Raw genomic sequence first — 17,275 nt, 5'->3', positions numbered from 1 at the left:
TAGACAAAGGCCTGCCCAGGCCTCTGATTACAGTATCTTTTTTTTTTTAAGATTTATCTATTCATGAAAGACACACACACAGAGAGAGAGAGGCAGAGGGAGAAGCAGTCTCCATGCAGGGAACCTGATGTGGGACTCGATCCTGGGACTGTGGGACTCTATCCTGGGACTCCAAGATCACGCCCTGGGTAGAAGGCAGGCACTAAACCGCTGAGCCACCCAGGGATCCCTGATTGCAGTATTTTAAATTGACTTTCCCACATTGGTCAGCCATACAGATTTATAACATTATTAGATATGGGTTAGCATTGGGAAAGAACCTCAGGTAACAGATGAGGATATAGAAGCTCATAGCTGCTAAGTAACTGGACTGAGATCATGGTTCAATAATAACTGATCAAGGATTACAACTATGATTTCCAAACCATGCTGTCTATCTTCATGGTCCTCAACTACAGCAGAATAGGGGCAAGGGTTGTTCTTCTACAAGTAAAAGGGGAAAACTATCTCCTTGAGAAGCAGCAATTTTCCAACGCAGGGTATCCAAAGCAACACCTACCAGAACCTCGAGGTCCTACTATGGAATTAGTACACCTGAGGAGAAAATTCTCATCATAACTCTTCAAATCTGAAATGTCTCAAGGCATACAACTAGTTCTCAGAGAAGCCACTAGGCTTAAAACGAAAATGAAGCTCTTAAGTCTTCCAACAGGGAAATCTAAGATAGTAGGTTTCCTGGCAAGCGTGTGCTCCTTCCTCTATTGTGGGAAACAATACGTCACTGGAGTTTCTAAGAGTGGCATATTAACTCTTCCAAGATACCAGGGCATCATTTACTAAATTATCTTTGTAAGACACTACATGGTAGCCGGGCTCTTCGGAAAAGGTAATTAGCCTCCCATGGGTGACTAGTTTACTCCAAGTGAGTACTGTATTCACCGCAGGATGAGAATGGTCTCTTTTTATGGGAATGAAAACATTATTTTGCTTGTTGTCAGGAGTGATTTGTTTTTTTATCTTAATAATCATATAAGCCCCTTAATATATGGTATTTTTCATTGGTAACTCCCCTAGATATAACAGACAAGCAGCAAGTGCAATAAACTGGGAGCTTTAACACTGACACACATGACCTAAATTCAACTTAATAAACATCTATTGAGCACCTATTATATGCCAGAGTCAATCCTAGATATTGGAAAATTACAGTGCAAAAATTTATCTATTTGGTGATGCTGTATCCATCAGTGAATATACTATTCATCAGTGATACTGTAATGACACTGTATGAGATTATAAATGGTTATTAATGTGGGTATGGCAAATAGTCCACCATAGCTCGTCCTGGTCATTATAGACCTAATCTGGTCAATGGCTCCAAATTTAAGATGATAATAGAAAACTTAGTAATAACAGATAAATATGCCACACCTACTTTATCGACCTGAAAATGAGGCCCACAAAGAGAAGTCACAGCATGCCAGTAACTGGAGAAGAAAATCCTAAAGGGACACATTGCTATGCTATGAGGCTCAGCTCCCTCAGGAAGCCTTGTCCAGGAATTCTAGGCCCAATGATCTCCTACTTCTTTGCATTCCCACTACATTTATTATGTAAATCAGAATACTTAGCATTTGATCAAACCATTAAAAAGTCTTGTGTAGTTTTCTTTTAAAAATATATTTGTCAGGCAGCCCTGGTGGCTCAGCGGTTTAGCGTGCCGCCTTCAGCCCAGAGTGGGATCCTGGAGACCAGATATCGAGCCCCACGTCGAGCTTCCTGCATGGAGCCTGCTTCTCCCTCTTCCTATCTCTCTGCCTCTCTCTCTCTCTCTGTCTCTCATGATAAATAAAATATTTTTTAAAACTATATATATATATATATATATATATATATATATATATATATATCAAGGTATATATATTTGTCTTGGGACTCCTGGGTGGCTCAGTGGTTGAGCGTCTGTTTTTGGCTCAGGGCATGATCCCAGTCTAGGGATCAAGTCCCACTTTGGGCTCCCTGCATGGAGCCTGCTTCCTCTGTCTGTGTCTCTGCCTCTCTCTGTGTGTCCCTACCTCTCTCTCTGTGTCTCTCATGAATAAATAAATAAAATCTTTAAATATATATATTTGTCTTGTCTCACCATCTGTATGTAGGCTCCTCAGGAGCTTGGACATTGGGGCACCTGGGTGGCTCAGTTAAGCATCCAACTCTCAGTTTTGACTGATGATCTCAGGACCATGAGGTTGAGCCCCACATCAGGCTCTGCGCTAAGTGGGGAGTCAGTTTGGGATTCTCTTTCTTTTTGTCTGCCCCTTCCCCTTGTTCTCATTCTCCCTCTCTCTCTCTCTCTTGTTCTCTCTCAAATAAATAAATAAATTTTTTTTTTTAAAGGACCTGTACATCATCTATTTCTCTGGCACTCCCATTTCCACTGCTTGGCTGGTAACCACAAAAAAGTAGTTGTTGACTTATAAGTATGAAAAACATTTCAAATAAGAGAGCTAAGGCTGCTTATGACAGAGAAAGTAAGACTGCAGAGATATTTTCTACTCACTGAAAATCCATGGCCAGCCCTCTTGCAATTAGAGGAAATCATGTGACTAGGTCTTGCTTATTGGACCATAAGCAGAAGTTTCCAGGCCAAAGCATTAGAGTCAATTCACAGCCTTCCAGCTCTCCCTTTTCCTTCCCCAAAGATGATGGAAACCCTATACTGAGGAAGTCAAACCACAAAATGAACAGTTTGGATCACTGAGTCACACTACATGAAGGGGAACTGTCCTCAACAATCACTTCACTTACAGTGGAGTTTTTGTGAGCAAGAAATAAACCCAGTTGTGTAAAGCCAGAGGTAGGATTATGTGGTACCATACCATAACTTAGTGTTACACTGATAGAAATAGTAATAGAACACTAAAAATAAAAATCATCAGTACTAAGATATGTGATGTAAAGTCCTAATGAAGCAAAAATATAGAAACAAGAAAAGAAAGCAGACAAGGTCAATAAAATGAGGGACTTCCTGGCTGTCGGGCCAACACTGGAGATTTGTCTTGTGATCTACCAGAATCTACAAGTCCACTTGGCAAGAAAAGAAAAAAACAACTGTGGTCAGGAACCAGGACTAGGTGATCTCAAATATCCCTTCAAACGCTGAGATTTAATGACCATGATGGACAGGGGATTTCTAATATGTGGAAGACAGAAAAATGAGAAACAGCTTATCCGGAGTTGTGACCATTTAATGTAATACATCAAAAGACATCAAAAGATCTCCCTATAAAATCTTGCAGGGAAAGACAAGGAACATATCTGTAGCACCAAGGGATTCAAGGATGCTCTCTCTTGTGGAAGTCAGAACACCCCCTCTTCCTTAGTATGCCACCCACCCCTCAAAGTACTCTCAGAGCCAGTTCCCAAGTTTCTTGTCACATCACTCCAGAGCTCCTGTCACGAGAAGACAACTCCACTGATAAAGACTCTTCACTCGATAAAAAGCCTTCTCAGTCGCTTGGTAGAACCATCTTGAATTCATTTCCACAGAGTGGGTAAAGTTCAAGAGGAAAGGCCTTTTTTTAGACTCTTGAAACCATGTTTACCTTTAATGTAGCTACCACGTCCCATCAAAAATCATCTGTACTAAAAAAAAAAAAAAAATCATCTCTACTGTTTAAATAACAAGGCTGGATTGTTAAGCCTGTAAGTAAAGGAAGCAATTTAGTTTCTTCCCTGAAAATATTTTAAGAATAAGAACAATGTCTACATGTCACATATACAATGGTATTCCTGAAACATCTGAAGACCTGACTTAAAAAAATGATCTCTGCCACTTATTGGGTATATGACCTTGGGCAAGTTATTTAGTCTCTATGAGTTTCAATTTCTTCATCTCTAAAGGAGGGATTACAATATCTACTCATAAAGGTGACATTATGATTAAAAAGGGAGAGTACACTGAACACTGAAAAACAGGGGTTCAAATGTAAGGTACTAGAGGGAAAGTAATAAACACCATCTGAAAATACTATTTCTGAAATCACTGTTGGGAGTACCAGTGGCAGATTAAGCACATGATAAGTAATAAAACAAGGGCAGCAAAAAGAGAAACCAATTAAGCCTCACTGAACTCATTCAGAATTTCAAAATTATAAAATCCAGAAAGAACTTATTTCACTGTCAATATACCTATATTTTGTGTTTTACTATTATTTTTATTTTTTAATTTCATAAGCATCACATATAATCTTATGAGAAGGGCTTCTAGAGTTCTTAGTCTGACCTTGTTTGAGTTTATCTTAAATAGATTCAATAATGATGGTGAACAAAAGCAGATAGAGCCCTGTGACATTTCAATGAAAGATATAAAGAACAGATACTTTATATGTCATGTGGGTGAATTATCTATTCCTGGTACCTGTGAATTACTTCAACTCACAGCTAAAAGGGATTGTGGCACAGGGTGAGCAACTGCAACAAGTCTGTCTCAAATCCAGCTCGGCTTTACAGATGCGAACTTGGATATATGCAGTATTTGAGCATGTGGACAGAAGATGCAGCTTAACTGCACAAACAACTAATTATGCCTGCTTAAAGACTGATTACGACTTTGTCAAAATCAAGAGAGGGCCTCTTTGTAGCTCACGCCTAAAAGTCCTTAAAAGTGTTTTCTAGTAAGTCTTATAAATCCATGCCTTCTTTTGAGAGCATGCAAGAAGAAACGCAAAAGGCATTATTCTGTTTCTCTCTGTAATGACCACATGCTAAATAGGCCATGGTTCCTGTACCAAAAGCTCTGCACTGATGAGAGCAGAGAGCCAAGCAGGGGGTGCCCCTCTTTCTTGCTGCTTTTATTTTTAAAATTAATCATAATTTCTGCATTGGATATGAGGATGGGTTTACAGCTATTAGCCATCATATTAATAATTTAGAAAAGACATGCCCAATCACTTGTATTCTTTCAATTCCCTACGAACACAGCTGCAACCCACATTAGAAGCGAGGGTGAATGGATATTTTTCAGATGAGATATTTGGGCTGAATTATTAGGGTAGCCTGTACTACAAAATTACTAATAAACATTGCTTCTGGCTCAATTTAGCCTGAACTCAGTGAACCTAGTCAATGGTGACAAATCAAAAACTCCGAAATGCCCAATGAATGAATCTAACTAATCAAGGAACCCTGTAGGAAGTAGATGCCAGGATTAATGAGCCAGTAGTTTCACCATGCCATGCTGTTATTTCTTCACATAAATGCCCTCAGATGAGATTACCTTTATGTCATGAAAAGGAGAAAAGGAAGGTTACATTCTTTCAACTGACAGGTTAACTACTGCCATTACTAGAAGACACATCTTTGTGGGTTAAGTTTTTTCTTTATCCTAAAAATTGAAATATAAAGTCCACAGCACACATTAAAAACATTTTCATTTTTTACAGGAAGCAGTCACCGAGGACATCAAACATAAATTACTCCAATGTTAGAATTTCCGCTGTATTCTCCATCTATAACTACCTTGATTTACCCAAATTGCTCTTCATCCTATTTTGTGTTTAATACCTAACATCATCTTTATTAGGCTGAATTCCTATATCCTATTTCTTTCACCGTCAACAAAAGGTAAACTAAGTGCAACATAATTACTATGCCATCATATTATACCACATATATTCAGTACCAATCTTGAGAAAAATACACAAGGATGTGTATACACACAAGGATGAATATGTATATTCAAATATATCAATCACATAGTAACATCATAATAAACTTTGACTTTTTCTAGCCAGCATGTGGTGATAGGTATTCAATGCCAAACAGGCAACTTAACAAAAAGTACAATTTGTTAGAGGCAGAACAACCAGTATGTTGTACTTATCTACCTTGTGTTCTAATATTAGTCATCATTATTGTCTTTCATCTTTATTCTCTTATTATATGCAATTATTTATTATTATAATTTTAATAGTTTTGAGACAGCTGCTGCTAAAAGAGTAAAAAAAATAATAAGAAGCATTATTTCGTTTTTAGGGTTTTTTCCTACCTCAAAATGTAGAAATCTTTTAGGTTTATGATTGAGATTCTCATTCTCTGCTTTTTTTCCTCACTAAACTGTCAACTTTTACAATTTAGACTAGGTTGCCTTCCCTTATGCTAATAGCATGCACAATATTTAAATATTCAGGATTCTTAATAGAAATCTATTGCTATAGAAACAAATATTATTCTAAAGTCAGGTCAAGTGAAAAAATTCTGTATACTTCCATTATAATATTGATAACCACTATATTATGAAATATAAGTAGCTTTGAAAGCATCTATCACTTCAGTTGATTTGTAACTTCTCATCAGTGTTCTGAGTTGGCCCATTTTTTTTTTCAAATGAAAGATTTCCCTTGCCTTTGAGAAATACAATTTTTAAAGATTCCATTTAGCATCCTTTATTGCATTCCTACATCATAAAGTTATGCTTTATAGCAGCATAAAAAAGCTGTAAAATTAGCATCCTTGTAAACAACCTTCCATGCTCACTGGTAAAGCAATCTGTAATTTGTACTGATCTCTTAAATGTGACTTGAGATTACAGGAGCCACGATTTCGATTTTTTCAAAAAAAAAAAAAACAGCACTATGTTAAGAGAGAATATGATGAAATATAAAAACAAGAAAAGGTATTTTTCACCACAGGTATTTCAGAAATGCAGTTATTATGTTGCTAAATTCTAGAATTCTAAAATATAGAAACGTTCCATTTTTATATGAAATCCCGAATGAACATTGTTTTTACGTTAATACTTTAACCTTAGATTTAAAATATCCTTTAGAAAAGGGGAATTTAAATATTCTGTGAGCCCACTCACCAATTTTACCTCTAATTAAAATTCCTAAGGTAACATGAAGAAATAATATTTATCATAGAAAATCATGCCTTTTTGTCCTTGCGTTCGAGGAGATTCCAGTGTGCTCTCAGTTGAACAACGATTATAATAGTTCCTGAAATCCACGTGTAGCCCCGTGGTACAAAAACTATACTGTAGGGCAAGGGTCTGTTTAGGATTTATACTCCGTGGCAACCAAATGAGAAATCTTCCCACGGGAGTGGGCGCGTCTCAATGCCTATAATGGCCCTTAAATTCTAAACCACGAGATCGATTTTGATTAGCCTTCCAAAGAAAGCCTGTGGTATTGATTTGCCTCCAAGTTTAAAGCACACCCACAACCTTCCCCGCCAGGCTCCCGAGGCAGCAGCCATCGTCACGACCGTGTGGGCCGTGCGGGGCCGTGCGGGGCCGTGTGGGGGCGTGTGGTGGCCGTGTGGTGGCCGTGTGGGGCCGTGTCGGGCCGTGTGGGGGCCGTGTGGTGGCCGTGTCGGGCCGTGTGGGGCCGTGTCGGGCCGTGTGGTGGCCGTGTAGTGGCCGTGTGGGGCCGTGTGGGGCCGTGTGGTGGCCGTATGGGGTCGTGTGGGGCCGTGTGGGACCGTGTGGGGCCGTGTGGGACCGTGTGGGGCGTCCTCCGAGCACGTGCCTGTAGTAGGGCTGAGCCCGCAGCCGTGCAGGCCAGGCAGGAAGACCTGGGGGCACGCCGCAAAGCCAGGTCGTCCAGGGCTTGGGAGTCCGGTCCGGGTCCCGAAGCCAGCCGAGCCCCCGTGGTCACCGAGGAACCGGGGCCCCTTGCGCAGGGCCCGGAGGCCCAGGGCACGGAGGGAGGCCACCCCCACCCCCTCCACCAGGGCCCTTCCCGTCCACTGTGTACCTGCGGCCAGATGTGGCTCTGGGTGACGCTGGAGGGCAGAGCTGCGGCCCTCTCTGCCCTGCGGAGCACGGAGCCCGCCCAGGAGGGCCACCACCCCTCGGCCCAGGGCAACAGCTCACTGGAAAAGCCTCTCAGCCATCTGGGCGGCCTTCGCGGCCTTGGCTGCGCACTGAGGCCCACCGGCCCAAAGCCTCGCGAGGCCCAGAGCTCGCGCGAGACCCTCCCCGTCAGGCCTTCCCGCTTCAGGCCTGCGGGCTCGGGCCTCGAGGCCTGGCCTCCAACCGGCGCCGGCGCCGGCTTGGGCTGCCCCTCAGCGCGACCCTGAACCCGGCCTCCGGGGTCCCGCCCGCTGTACTCTCCTCCCCTCGGCCGCGAGCCCGGCTCCTGAAATTCAGTCACCACAGAACCCATCATTCTCTGTATCACATACTGAAAATGATTTTATTTTAACCATTTACATTTAACTTGATATAAACTTGTCCGGAAAAGTCAAATAATATGCTTTATATTAGCTCAAACATTTATTAAGAAAACCAAATTCCATAAATAAGCACAGACAGTAAGTTAAAACATATCACAAATTGACCAGTATGTAACAAGAATGCTTTATCTACACAAAACATCCTATTTCACATGTTTGTTCATTCTTCGAAAGCGCTTCTGTTCTCTGGGTTTGGATTTGACCAGCACATGCAGAAAGAGCTGATTGTGTTTCTCTGTACAAAGTCGCAGGGCTGTGGAGGTCCGCGTGCCCCGGGCGGCCAGGGGGCGGCCAGGGGGCGGCCAGGCCGGGCCGCCACGACACAGCCTAGGGCACAGAGCAGCGAGGAGAGAGGGACGGAAGGGAAGCAAACGAACCCCAGTCCTGAAGGATCCGGAAGAGAGATGTGGCTTTTACTTTTACAAAAGGAAAATGTTCTTACTTGACTTTATTCTTCCTTTTAAAGACTTATCAAAATGGGTGAGAGCGCCTCTTCCTCGTCACGTGACCGCTCCAGGCCGCTCCAGCCCGGGTCCAGCCCCGCTCCAGCCCCAGTCCACCCCGGTCCAGCCCAGTCCACCGGCAGGTGCCTCCTGAGGAGCCTCCCTTCCGTGACCTCACACAGTTGTGCTTAAGAAAACAAAAGTAAGAGAAAGGTGTTCTCTTGCAAGCCAACGGAGGGCTGCGTGGATGGGGCAGGGGTGGGGCGGCGGGAGAGGAAAGAAACAGGAATGGGGCGGAGAAGACAGGGGTAAACCAAGTGATGTCAGTTGGGCCCTCAGATGCTTGTCCTCCTTTAAGACGAAAATCCCTAACATTGTGCTGTCCCTTGAGCACGTGCGTGTGTGACCTGGGTGCACGGGGGAGGGGGGGGCGGGCGTGTGTGTAGTGTCTGAGAGTGAGCGAGAGTGCGGGGGGTGTGTTTCTGCCCACAAACCAGTCCATTGGTGTCTGATTTCAGATCCTGAGTCGACTCCCTGTTAAGTAAAATGGCGGGAAGGATGCTTCTGGCCGGGCGCGGGAGGAGGGGCGGGGGCGCGGGCCGGGGGCGCGGGCGCGGGCGCGGGCGCGGGCGGGTGGAGGGGAGCGCGCCGCCAGGCGGAGGCCGGGAGGAGGGCGGGAGCGCGGGCAGCGCGGGCCGGGGCCGGGGCCGGGGCCGGGGCCGGGGCCGGGGCGGGGGCGGCTGGAGCCCGCGGGCGGGGGTGAGCCCGACGGCGAACGCGGGAGCGGAGCGCTAGACGGGAAGTGGCAGGGGCCGGGGCCGGGGCCGGGGGCTGGGAGGGGCGGGGGGGCGCCGGGGCAGGGAGCGGGGGCCCGGGCGCTCGCCGGGGGACGTCGGGGCGCCCCGGGGGCGGGGCGCGGCTGCATTAGGTGAAGCTCATGGAGACTGTGTGCTCTAGCGCCTTGCGGCGGAGGGAGGCGATGCTCGTGCCCCGCCACACGTCGCTGCTGTCCGGGGAGCTGCAGAGCTGGGGCGAGCCCGAGACGTTGCTGGGGCCGGGGAGGGAGGCGGGCACCATGCCGGGGAAGGCGGGCTGGTAGAGGTGCGACTGCAGCCCCGCGCCGTTGGAGCCCGCCAGGCTGTTGGACAGGCCCATGGAGTTGGGCGGCGGCCCGGCCGCCAGGCTGCACTGGGACAGCGACTGCGCCATGGCCTGCTGCCGGCCCAGCGCGGGCGGCAGCGGCAGCTGAGACACGCCCGGCATGGCGGCCGCCGCCCAGCGCGTGTCGTTGGCGTGGAAGGAGCACAGGCTGTCGCCCATGGCGGCGGCGGCGGCGGCGGCGGCCGACGGAAACTGAGGCAGGCCCGGCGTGGGCAGCAGCGTCCCCGGCGCGCGGAACACGTTGGTGGTCTTCTTGCGCTTCTTCCACTTGGCGCGCCGGTTCTGGAACCAGACCTGGAGCGGGCGGGGCGGGAGACACACACGGCGCCGTTAGCCGGCGGAGGCGCGGGCCCGAGCGCTGCGCGGGCGCCCCGCGTGCCCCGCGTGCCTCCACCCGCCGCCCCCCCCCCCCGCCCCCCGGCCCGGGCCGCGGGTCTTCGCAGCTCGAGACAACTGGCGGGTTGCACTGAGCAAGGGCCCCCTTCCGGGGTCCTGGGCGCTAGTGCCCCGGGGCGCTTACCCTCGGTGCACACACCGCGCCGCTGCACGCCGCCACAGTCCGTGCACTGCTTACGTGCGCAAGTCTGCAGGCAGGCGTGTGTCAGAATTGGACCCACCGGTGTACAAATGAAGATAAACATGTGTACCCATGTGGCTTAATAGCGTGCCTTATAACACTGATGGGGTAGAGAAATTTCAGAGACGCTGGAAATTTGGAAATTGATGAAGGGCCGTGGACGACACAGCCAGTTTCAAAATCGAAAGACAAAGGAAAGCCCCTAACGCCACGGATGACAGTGCGGAGAGGTTAATATAGTGATCCATGCGGGAAAGCCAGCGGCACTGAGCTACGGTGTCGTTTGGGTCGCCGCTGTGACTTGTGACTCCTAGTGACTGGTACTGCTGCTACAAGTCTCCTTGCCTCCTGCTCAAACCTCTCTAAGGGCACCTTTCATCTGAGCTGTGCAGATGCGCTGGAACCCGCTGCCAAAGCCCCGAGCCCTGGAGCCTGCAAGTCTATTTTCAGGAACTTACTGAGGACCCGAGACTACAAGGCCTCCAACTCCTCAAGCCCTCCTCTCTGTTTCATCCTTTTCATCTATGAACTGAAAGCAAATTTTCTGACCACAAATTAAAGAAACTCAAGTTTAAAGCTCACACTAGCCATGAATCAAATTTGATTTTGCGTAGACCCGATATCCATATACCTTTTTAAAGGTGGTGTATTTGACAAAGTATACTCCAAATAAAAACAAACCTTCTACTCGTTCTTTATTCACAGTAACCCTGAATTTCTGAGCCTACCAGACATTTGCCTACTAGTGGCATATCCACTATCACAGAGGAAGGAAAGTTTCTCCTGAAAGATGTCAAGTAAGCTGCCTGACCAAGGTAGCTTCCCATCTCCTCATGTTTGAATTTGATTTTTTTTTTAACAAAATAATTCCCAGCACGCCTACCTGGCAGGCTTGCAGTTTAACATCTAGTCAGTCCGAGGTTTACTGTGCACAAATATAAATGATGCGAGACACAGCTCAGGTACTGAGTCTCCTCTTAGAATTTGGCAAACACAATTTGACTGTATTCATTACCAAAAGATTATTCACCCGTTAATCCAAGCTAATATTTAGTATTTATTCTGCAAGATAAAGGATGCACCTGACCCCTTCTCAGTAAGCCAGCTATCCACAGACTTGTGTTACACCCGTGCAAATGGAGACACTTAACAGTGTGAACGGCATTGCAATCTAGAATTATCGCCCGCCTTTGGATTGGCCCTCGCCTTACTACCATCCTCGTGCCATTGCCCACCATTTTATCTTTCTCTGATTTCTACCCTATTTCCCATGTTTCTGCCTACCCTGAGTTCCGGATTGTATAAAGATGCCGAGTCTCTTACTTGCTAAAGCCCCTTGAGTTGGTGGTGCGACGGATTAATGAGGCTGCGGGGGCCCTCAATAGTAACTGGGATCAATGCCGCTGCCTGAGAATTGAGCTGTTAGAGGCCTCGAGCAGAGAGTAGCCCGCAGGAGCCAAGGAAAGCGTAGCGAGGAGACCTGCAGTCACAGGTCACGTTGCCTTCCCCATCCAAAACTGGAATAGGGGGAGGTAGACCGGATGGAGCTCTAGACAGGGACAGTGTCTATGTTGAAATGGTCCCATCTCACATTCTGCCCCCGGATATATTTTGAAAGTTATCAATAAAAATGGGCTACTAACATCCTGCAAAGCATCAGTGAGTCCGAAATGTTTAAATGTTTGGAATGGGCAGTGGGAGATGGGAGTGGCAGACATCTGGGGGGGGAGTGGAAAGAGAAGCAGAAGAAAGAAAGAAGGTGGTGGGGGGGGGGATTGCCCCCATAGAACATAAATAGAAAACCCACTCGCTAGACAGGTTTCTGAACCTCAGGCACAGGTGGAAAAGAACAGCTGTTAAAGAACTAAATATTATAGGAATAATCGAAAAATCGTGCTCAATTATGTTTGAGGGTTAGTAGTCAAATGATGGCTACAAAATTTTTTATGTTTCATGGCTTACTGGGGTTGGGGAAAAAAATCTGCATGGGGTCTGAGCACCTCCGTTCCAAGCTATGATGCATATGTTTTTAAAAATGTGAATGTTTCCACTTGAAAACTAGAGCATGACGGATTAAAATGCAGGCAAAACCTAAGGGAGATTTTGAGAATGCACAGATGACAACTCCAGAAAATATATTAACCGCAGCCACGGGCCAACTTTGTACTCAGTTTGAAATGCAGCTCTTCTCAGAAAATGCTTAATACAACAGTGAGAATCTAATGGAGGTTGGAATTTAAAAATCCACTTTCATGATATCTGCTGTTACAGTAATATAGACATACTGTAAATGTATTTTAAAATATATAGCCCGTTTAATTCCCCAACTATAAATGGCTCAGAAATAGAGAAAGAGAGGGAGAAAGAGAGAATATTACTTTTTTTTCCCCCTCGAAGCAAACGCTTTATGAAGATCTCATTGGAATCCAGCAAATGATTAATGTGAAGATTTGGGAGGAAATCTGGGGAGCTGTATTAAAGCCGAGATCTCAGGTTCATTTCGATCAGCCAGCCGTGAACTCTGGGCCGAATTCATTACACTTTAATAGTGCTGGGAGAGGAAGAAAATGCAATTTCTCATTCCATTAGAAAACTAGAAAATACTCTCAGCTTGTCCCCCTATTAAGATGTGGCAGGTGACAGGGCCATTCTGGGGGACACGGTCAATGGAATTACAGCACATTATTTTTGTTCGTATAAAATATTGAAAGGCAAGCCTGACTGTGCAGAAGTTATTTCACTGATTTGGTTTTTATGTAAATAAAATATTGAAAGTTAATTAATCCGTGCTAGAGACTAATGATTATGCTTATTATATTGCATTTGATCGCGTAATTTGCATGATTCTCGCATTGCTGCTTAATAAGCCATTCCAGGTTATAAATAATTCTGAAATTGGTTTCTAATAATGGCATGCTATAAAAGGAATGGTTTTATTACACTAGCCAGAAAAAGGGAGCGATATCAGACATGGAACTGGCCTCCATGTGAATAGAGGTGCTTTAATAAATACTTATAAGCATGATATATACCAGATAGAGATAAAAATAAGTATGTTGGATCAGTTAGTCCAGAATTTAAAAGCATCTTTAAAAACATAGAATTCTAATAAATTAAATGTTTAGATCATTTTTAATCAGTGCAGTGGCCTACACACTGAAAAGAATGTGTGGCAATCTGTTAACTATAAGGAAAACTATGAAGTACTCATCATATAAGAACATAAACCAATTACTATTTAATTTGAATTTGGTCAAGGAGCAATGGTACAGTGAATTGTGAAGTAAATACATTTTCCATAAATTATTTTTGCATTACATTACATAATGTTAATCATTCTGAAATGTTAATTAAGAAGGTTATGTTGATCTGATTACTTTTTAAACTATGAAACATTATTTTTAAAAATATTGAAATTGCCATTCTATTAAATTGTTCCTATCAGCAGCCTCAAGCTATTATCTTTTGTTGAACATTATGCTAGAACAATTAAAGTACTTTGTCTTTTTCTTCTTGATTATTCTTTTGTGTACTTTTTGAAAATAACTGTTTCTATTACATAGTTTGTATTTTATTTCATTTACAACTTTTTCTATTAAAAGAATCACTGCCATTAACCTTTGGAAGACCTAATAAAGTTTAATAGACCTCATTTTCTTTTTTCATAAAGTCAGTTGTCCAATTATATTTTATTTGTGATTCTAAGTTCTATTTTAATTTAAACTAATTACCATTATGTCTAAGCATTAAGCAACAGCATTTTACTCTTTAAAACAAAAATTATTAGGTAGTATTTCTCTTGAGGGAGAAAAAGCAAATTTATGAATTTTGAACCTACAAGATTTTAACAAGCCAGTATTATCATTAGCAGTAATGGATGTATTGAAATTGTATATTTCTGTTAAGGTTTGGACTCAACTTCAGATTTAAAAAAGAGAAGGTAGGCAAAAAAAAATTTTTTTAAGCATTAATAATATATAGCTGCACAATGCAATGAACACTCTGGGTGTTCATTTCAATGGCCCCCATGGTTCAGGGCTTCCAAAGTTCACTAATGAAACCACCCAGACTTCTATTGAGGAAAAATACTCATCTATATTATACCTCGATTATTTCTTTATTAATCTGACGACTTTAAGTCCCCAATGATGATACTCACTTGCTGACTATTTAGAACAGAAGCACATGCTATTTTTCCAGGTTAGACTATCTTTAAAATGTCGCACAGAGACAGAAATATTCAACACTGTGATTATGGGCCGCCTTGTCTCTTACTTCTTAGATCAAATGTAAAGTAGCTGAGATCTTTAAACTTAATTTGTTAAAGCACCTAGAGCTATAATTGACACCCAGCATGACGGAGGGAAAATACCACGTCCGAGACAGGAAAGGAAGATTTTCAGAACCCTGGATAGCTCAAGACTAACTGTGCGCCTTGGAATTTCACCTCCAGCGCTTATCCATAAAATATGGTATATTGTTTTCATTCTAACAAAAAGCGAAAAGAAAAAAAAAACCCTGAGATGCCTGGGCTTATACTTGTTTTCCCCAATTTTCAGGAAAGTTATAGGTGTGACTTTGTAAGTTATATATAATTTACAACTTGGAGGGTCGTTGGATGAAAACAAGGGGTGAGTAATGATTTCGTCTAGTATCTGTCAATCTTTCCTGCCCTAAATGTCCCTTCTTCAGATCGGATATCTACGACAGAAAGCCTTCATCCCTCCCCCAACGCCATCCCCAGTTTCCTTAGGGGAAAACCAGGGCTCACAGACTGGGGGGATCTCTCCAGCCGCCCTCAGCGCCCCGGTAGACCATCAAAGTTTAAAGCCTTTGCAAGCATCAAAGCAAGGGGTATTTTGCCTGAGAGCGGTGGGAGGGTGATATTCAGGAGAATAAAGCTACACCGTGAAACGCAGGTGTGGATTCTTTTTGAAGGTGCCACTATGTCTTATTTTCTCCCCCTTTCAAGTTTTCGGTGTAATTGTTGCATTCCCCCATTTATCCAGACGCCTAACACAAGCTCGTTACGGGGTAATGAAATACTTGTCAATAACTCGAGCTGCGGTGGAGGCGCGCGCTCAGCGTGGCCGCCAGGGAGACGCGGAGGCCGGGAGACGCGGAGCTCCCCTTCTCAGGACGAAACGGACGACCTGACAGTTGAACGACGCCGGCTTCGCTTTTGAGCCATTTCTGTGGGAATGTGGCTGTGCTGGCGGGAGATCGGGGCCCTGCCTGTCCGTGGAACTCACAGGCCGCCGAAGCGCAAGCCCAGGCCCCCGGCCGGGCAAAGGCCCCTCTTCCTTGGCCCCAGTCGCCCCCCTCCTGGGCTTCTGCCCCCGCGCCCACGCCCGGTGTACCTGCACTCGGGACTCCGTCAGCCCGATACGCAGCGCCAGCTCCTCGCGCATGAAGATGTCGGGGTAGTGAGTCTTCGCGAAGCTCCTCTCCAACTCGTTGAGCTGCGCCGGGGTGAAGCGCGTCCGGTGGCGCTTCTGCTTCTGTTGGCCCTGCTGCTGGCCGGCTTGGCTGGGGTTCGGGCCGCCTTGGGGCCCCGGCTGCTTGTCCGGGTCCTTTGCGCTCACCGCCAGCGAGGCCGGCGTAGAGCCCACTGTGGTGATGTCCTCCCCGGGCAGCAGAGTGGCTCCCTCGACTGGGTCGGAGCTGGGCGCTAGGTCCCCCGGATGGCCCCCAGGGTCGGAGCCCCCCACGCCCAGCCTACACTTCACCGCCTCCCGGTGGCCCAGAAGCTCGGCAGCATCTTTCATACCTGAGGAGGCAAGGGGATCTCCATCACTACCCGCCCGGCCCGGCCAGGAGGGACTGTCCTCACCGCGCGGTCCTCCTGCAGCCCCGTCCTCGGCTCCCTCCGCGCCCCAGGTCGCCCTACGGAGGAAACTCCGGGGCTGTTCTGCTGGCCTCCCCGGAATCTGGACGGCCAGGCGTGAAGGCCACGTCCCGGCCCCATTCCCTCTGTCCGCAGCCAGCTCCCGGAGTAAACAGCACATGCTTTCGTATCTCCCGCAATGAAACACTCCCAGTCCCGGCAAAGAAACCTGCCTCCGAGTCCCTTTCATGAACCGTACCCCTGACGCCCCAGGAACGCGAGAGCAATCCTTGCACCGGGTGGAGGGGGCAGAAAAGAAAGACAGAAAATTAAATGATTCCTTGGTCGCTGCCCCACCTGCGTCTAGGCAGCTTAGCGAACTCTACCTCCGGCCCTCGGCCGATTACCTCTCACTTTTGGAAGATAAATAATTCTCCAAGCCTTCCGCCCTCTGAAATCAACCCAAATCAGCTCCGCCTCCCCCTCAAATCAGAGAAAGTGTTTGGAAAATGGAGTCACATCCATCACCAAAGATTCCCAAACCGGAAACCCAGAGCCCAGCAACGCAGACCGCATTAAGGAAACTCTATAGACAGAACAGTGAATCAAACTTTCGAGAATTCAACTTTTCTTTCCGGAGAAATAAAAAAGCGCGTTCCTCTCAGCCATTGGCAACGCTGAGTCCCTTGCAGGCGGGAATGCCTGTGGGGATGAATTTGGCTTTTCTCCTTTTTCAATGAACACACTTAGAAAATCCGCCTTGATTGCAGCGGCTTCTCGTTTGATGTCAGATTTTTACAAATTCAACCATACTCAGATGAGGGGTAGAGAAGGAGGGAATAGGGACAGAGAGAAAAAAGGGGGAGAAATAAAATCCCAAGTCAAAGCAAACAGGAGGGGGAAGAGAAAAAGAAAAACACCTCCTAACAAATTATCTCAGGGTAGATCACAGTTCAAAAAAAATTTAATAATAATAAGGGAGAGGGAGGAAGGGGGAAAAAGGAAAAACAAAAAGTAACAACATTTCCCTAG

General features: G+C 45.8%; 1 protein-coding gene across 1 annotated transcript; it reads right to left on the bottom strand.

Moving 5' to 3' along the window:
• Positions 1-9,602: 9,602 nt before the first annotated feature.
• LOC112653838 (orthopedia homeobox) lies at positions 9,603-16,424 on the bottom strand. The gene is made up of 2 exons (XM_025438122.3): positions 15,777-16,424; positions 9,603-10,133 (listed from the first exon to the last, which is right to left on the bottom strand). Exons 1-2 carry the CDS (start codon positions 16,422-16,424, stop codon positions 9,603-9,605), a joined length of 1,179 nt encoding a protein of 392 aa, XP_025293907.2.
• Between the last annotated feature and the right edge of the window lie 851 nt (positions 16,425-17,275).

This window comes from Canis lupus, chromosome 3 (genome assembly GCF_003254725.2).
Source record: "Canis lupus dingo isolate Sandy chromosome 3, ASM325472v2, whole genome shotgun sequence".
In the NCBI taxonomy this organism is placed as follows: domain Eukaryota; kingdom Metazoa; phylum Chordata; class Mammalia; order Carnivora; family Canidae; genus Canis; species Canis lupus.
Note: the sequence above shows the minus strand (reverse complement) of the source record. Positions and strands in the feature narration are given on the sequence as shown.